General features: G+C 41.4%; 1 protein-coding gene across 2 annotated transcripts in view; it reads right to left on the minus strand.

Annotated features, from left to right (window-relative positions):
- SNX25 (sorting nexin 25) overlaps positions 1-4,466 on the minus strand; it is a 76,780-nt gene that overhangs the window by 28,425 nt on the left and 43,889 nt on the right. For both annotated transcript variants that reach the window (XM_009891771.1, XM_009891770.1), the window contains exon 7: positions 551-682. In XM_009891771.1, coding sequence (XP_009890073.1) covers positions 551-682 — 132 coding nt within the window. The remainder of the gene's footprint in view (positions 1-550; positions 683-4,466) is intronic.

Below are 4,466 nucleotides of genomic sequence, written 5' to 3' on the forward strand. Positions count from 1 at the left end.
GCATTCCTGGAGAAACTTAGCTGCTTATACAGCAACATAATAGGGGGAAGAAAGGGTCTTTTAAAGCAAAATCTCTCTTTCAAAAGGATTTTAAAAACATATATACACAAATTTTCACCGTTTGGATTGAACGGACTATCTGTAATTGGCAAGATGAGCCATTTATGTACAATCAAACAGCAAGGTACTTCTAAGTTTCTCAAGAGCTGATACAACTAAAGCCAATATATTAAGGCAAGTTTTTTCTCTGGTGAAAGGGGGAAATAATTCTACTACTTTTGCATACCAAGCATCTTTTTTTTTTTTTTTTTTCCACAGGTGATGTTGGCTACATAAAACAATAGTAAACCATCAACAAAATGGTCTACAATTTTGAATTGCCATATTATCCTCGATCATTGACACAAAGTTAAAAAACCCTACATTGCTTAGCACCCATCCTATTACTATTTTAAAAACATAAATACAAAGATATTTCCTAAGATCAAGATCACAACAATTAGAGATTCCCGTTAATGTACAAGCCACATGGACTTGCAATTTCTGCCACCTTGTTAGCGTTCTTCAGATACTCCACAGACTCCCAAAAACCAATCAAAGCCATCTTGTCCATCCTTTCCATGTAGATTCGGAAGTGCTCTCGGTATGAAGGGTTGGCCAAAATTTCTTCAAACTGAAGAATCTGAAGAAAAGAAAACTAAGAATAAAACATAGGAAAAGACTTAATTCTAGCTTCTCTCCATGCCTTACGGGGAAAATCTTTTCACCTGATGTGCCCACAGAGCACCATACATCCCACAAACAAGCGTAAGTGATTCAACTGCACAGACTTTCTACAGTAACAGTTTTGCTTGATTAAAACAAACAAAATAAAAAATATGAGTTGTAAGTGTTTGGAAGATAAACGCATCTATGCTTATACCAACCAGAAAATGTTTCCACATGTTTTCTGCCCAGGAGGTAAGGACATTTCAAAGGACTAGGATGGGATTTCAAGTCATTCATGAAATACTAGCGCTAAAAATTTAACTTCCAATGTTCCTGCAAGGCAGAGGAGCCAAGCTGAAAGCTAACTGATCTATTCTTCGCTTGATTGAAACAAAGAGTAACACCAGCAGTTTCCACGCCATAGGCCACAGAGCTTTGAGATGTATCTCAATTATTCCCAGGGACACAGAGAAAGATGGAGTGTAGTTTTTCACCCTGGCAGCTGGGGCATTTGGTGGCCAGTTCCCATTAACTGTTATTGAAAAGCATCTATCAGAAATGCAGCCAGGAAAGAGTACGGGCTGCGATATAATGCTCAGGACTCCTCCCGAGATGAGCGAGGAGGGTGTACATCAAGCAAAAACGGAAATGAAACACAGACTTCCCACACCCAAGCAGATGCTGCAGCCATTAAACTGTTGGATTAAAAAGCCATTACTGCTTCCTCTTCCTCTACTATTTTTGTGAATCCAGACCCTTTCTTCAGGACAAGCACCTGAAAATAAAACACTTCCCTGACAAGATTAACGGATCTTCCCATGTTGAATGAATTGAACAACCTTGCCTTTCTTTGAGAAATGGGACCAATTTTCAAAACACCCTACCAAAACCAAACACCTCTTCCTCTCCAACTTTTCAGTCTAGCAGCTGAACCAGTTCTCATGTAGCTCGTTTAGTGCCATTACGTGTATCACCAGGAACCCAAATACACCAGAGTGGTCTTGGTCTCTTGCTCTGTACCTCACAGACACCAACCAACCCACACCCTTTCCTCTGAAGAGAAAAGCAGGTCCTGAAGCACTGGGGCTAATGAATCTCAACTTCCTATGACTTTGTGCTTTATAGCAAAGATAACTTGGTACGGAGCACGATGTGAATTCCAACTGAGATTGAGGCATTAATAATTTCCTATTAATGGGTTTTCCAATACCGAGTAATAATTCCATTCAGATCATGTATCAGCATCTCTCTCCCTGGGAAGGCTACTTATTTTCCTAAACCTAGTACCCGTGAGAATCTACCACCAAGTCATACTTAGGAAAAACGGTTTGCTGGACTCACGCTGTATGGGAGGAAACCACATGCACGTGCACGTACACAATTACTAGCACAAGTCACTTCCTTAATGAACCAAGTTAAAGAAGTCCTGTAAAAACTGTAGCCACCTATGTTTTGTTTGAAACAACCCCCCCCCCAAATTTTGGGCAGCATTTAAGTAAATTGTGTTTGTGTCAGCCGAAATACTCATTTTCATCTTTGAAGTTCCTCGGTGACTGTCATGTGCCATTCCTCTCTTCATCCTTTACCACACCAATATCTTCAGGACAGGGCTTGTTCTTAGTTTCAGAACTATTCTGGAACATGAACATAAACTTCTGCTTTTCAGAGCTTACTCTTTAATCCTCACTGAACAACACAGAGAGGCAGGCTTACTGAAGCTAGGCTTATTGCAGAAATGGCAATCAGACTGTTGTCAAAGAAAAGAACACAGAGATGACAATTCAAAGGCCAGTCTGCGGTTTAGTCTCATTGTGTGCATCATCCTACTTTCTATTCAATCATTTTATCACGGACAATGATTTAAAATACAAGCAGAAAAGGGTCTTCCAGCCTCTTGAACACAGATCTTCACCATCTCCGGGATTGTCAGCTCTGTAAATGATAGCGGAAGTAATAAATCACTCAAAACATGGAGCTCGTGCCGTCACTTCTTGAGCGAGAGGTCACCTTGGTCTCTATGCCTCTATTATCCTAGGGATCCCCACCCAAGCTATCAGCGAGGAGGGTAATTAACGAACACCCCCTCTCAAAAGTAATTGCGGGCAAATGCAACCATCCCTCTTGCCTAACAAAGGGCCCACTGCACAGGTGCCCCACAGAAATTAAAGCTGTAGTGCCTAATAATCATAGAATCATAGAATGGTTAGGGTTGGAAGGGACCTCTGGAGATCATCTAGTCCAACCCCCAATAATGCTGTTACACAAACCTCCTAATAGTTACCTTGCAAATTGAAATACTTTAACAAACTAAATTATTGGACAGAAAGGTTATTTAAACTTCTCTTGGAGAAATGAGACCTCACAAGCTGTTTTTAAGTTTTTTGTTTGTTTAAGGCTTGACTTTCCTGGAATTATTAAATACGTTACAAACACTGTACTATAAACATTATTAAGACTTCAATGACAACAAAAGAAGTTCCTAGGTTTGAAGTGGTAAGTTATCATAAAACACACGCAATCCAGGGAGTATTCTGTGGAGGATCCTTCCTTCTCCGATTTAAAGAAAGAGATTTTGCAGTGGTGTGTAATCCTCAGCAAAAGATCGTTTTATGACTCAGCATCACCACGGATTACAGTACAAAGCTCTAAGCTATGTTGGCACACACGCACACATTAGGGCATGTGTACACCCTCAAATCTAATACCCAGTTAGCAGACATAATCTTAGAATTAGCAGCCTGAACAGCAACCCTTCAAGTCCTTTTAACTCAAGAGCAGCTCCCGGGTTTGAAAAAAACAGCAGCTTTACTGCTGCTACATCAATTCCCTACTCCAACGGGAAAGTAACTAATGTACCACCGCTGGCCACAGGCTCTGCCAAACACTAGGAAGGGGATAGATTTTTATTTCTTTTTCCCAGCAGGGTGCTTTAGCCAGCATCCCTAGCATATAGACACAGAACAGCCCTGTTGCTGGCCCTACAAAGCACAGACCTGGTCTTGGCAAGTCCCTAAAGTCAGTCACAATCTCTCTCTGGAGAGGAACATAAAACAACAACTTAATTTAGAAGGGCCTGTATAGGCACCAGACATGGCAGAGGTGCACCGTACTACATTTCTTTGCAACACACCAGGTTCCCATTTGCTACAACCACATTGGCCTATAATGAATAACCACAATACAGCTGGTAATAGCACTGCGGATCACAGATGGGATGAACAGAATTTGGGTCAGTAGTGGAGATTTTCTGCTGGGATGATGGCACACAGTCAGACTGCAAGATTTTTGTTTTCATTTGTGTGTTGGGGTTTTTTTGTTTTTATTTCTTTTTTGTAGAAGACAGGAATAAGAGAAATGTAAAAAGTAATACTGGAAAAACATGTGAATCTTTCCAAGCTGCATTTTAAAAAACATTAACTAGTGCTTTGTTTGTACACTGACTAAAACTAAAGCGTATATTCACAGAATCTTCAGAGTTAGAAGGGACCTCTAGAGATCATCTAGTCCCACTCCCCTGCTAAAGCAGGATTGCCCAGAGCACATCACTCAGGACTGCATCCAGGCGGGTCTTGAAAATCTCCGGAGAAGGGGACTCCACCCCCTCCCTGGGCAGCCTGTGCCACTGCTCTGTCACCCCAACTGTAAAGAAGTTTTTCCGTGTGTTGGAATGGAACTTCCTGTGTTCCAGCTTGTGCCCATTGCCCCTCGTCCTGTCACTGGGAACCACCGAGAAGAGTGTGGCTCCATCCTCCTTCAAC

This window comes from Charadrius vociferus, unplaced genomic scaffold, assembly GCF_000708025.1.
Source record: "Charadrius vociferus isolate BGI_N301 unplaced genomic scaffold, ASM70802v2 scaffold478, whole genome shotgun sequence".
In the NCBI taxonomy this organism is placed as follows: Eukaryota; Metazoa; Chordata; class Aves; order Charadriiformes; family Charadriidae; genus Charadrius; species Charadrius vociferus.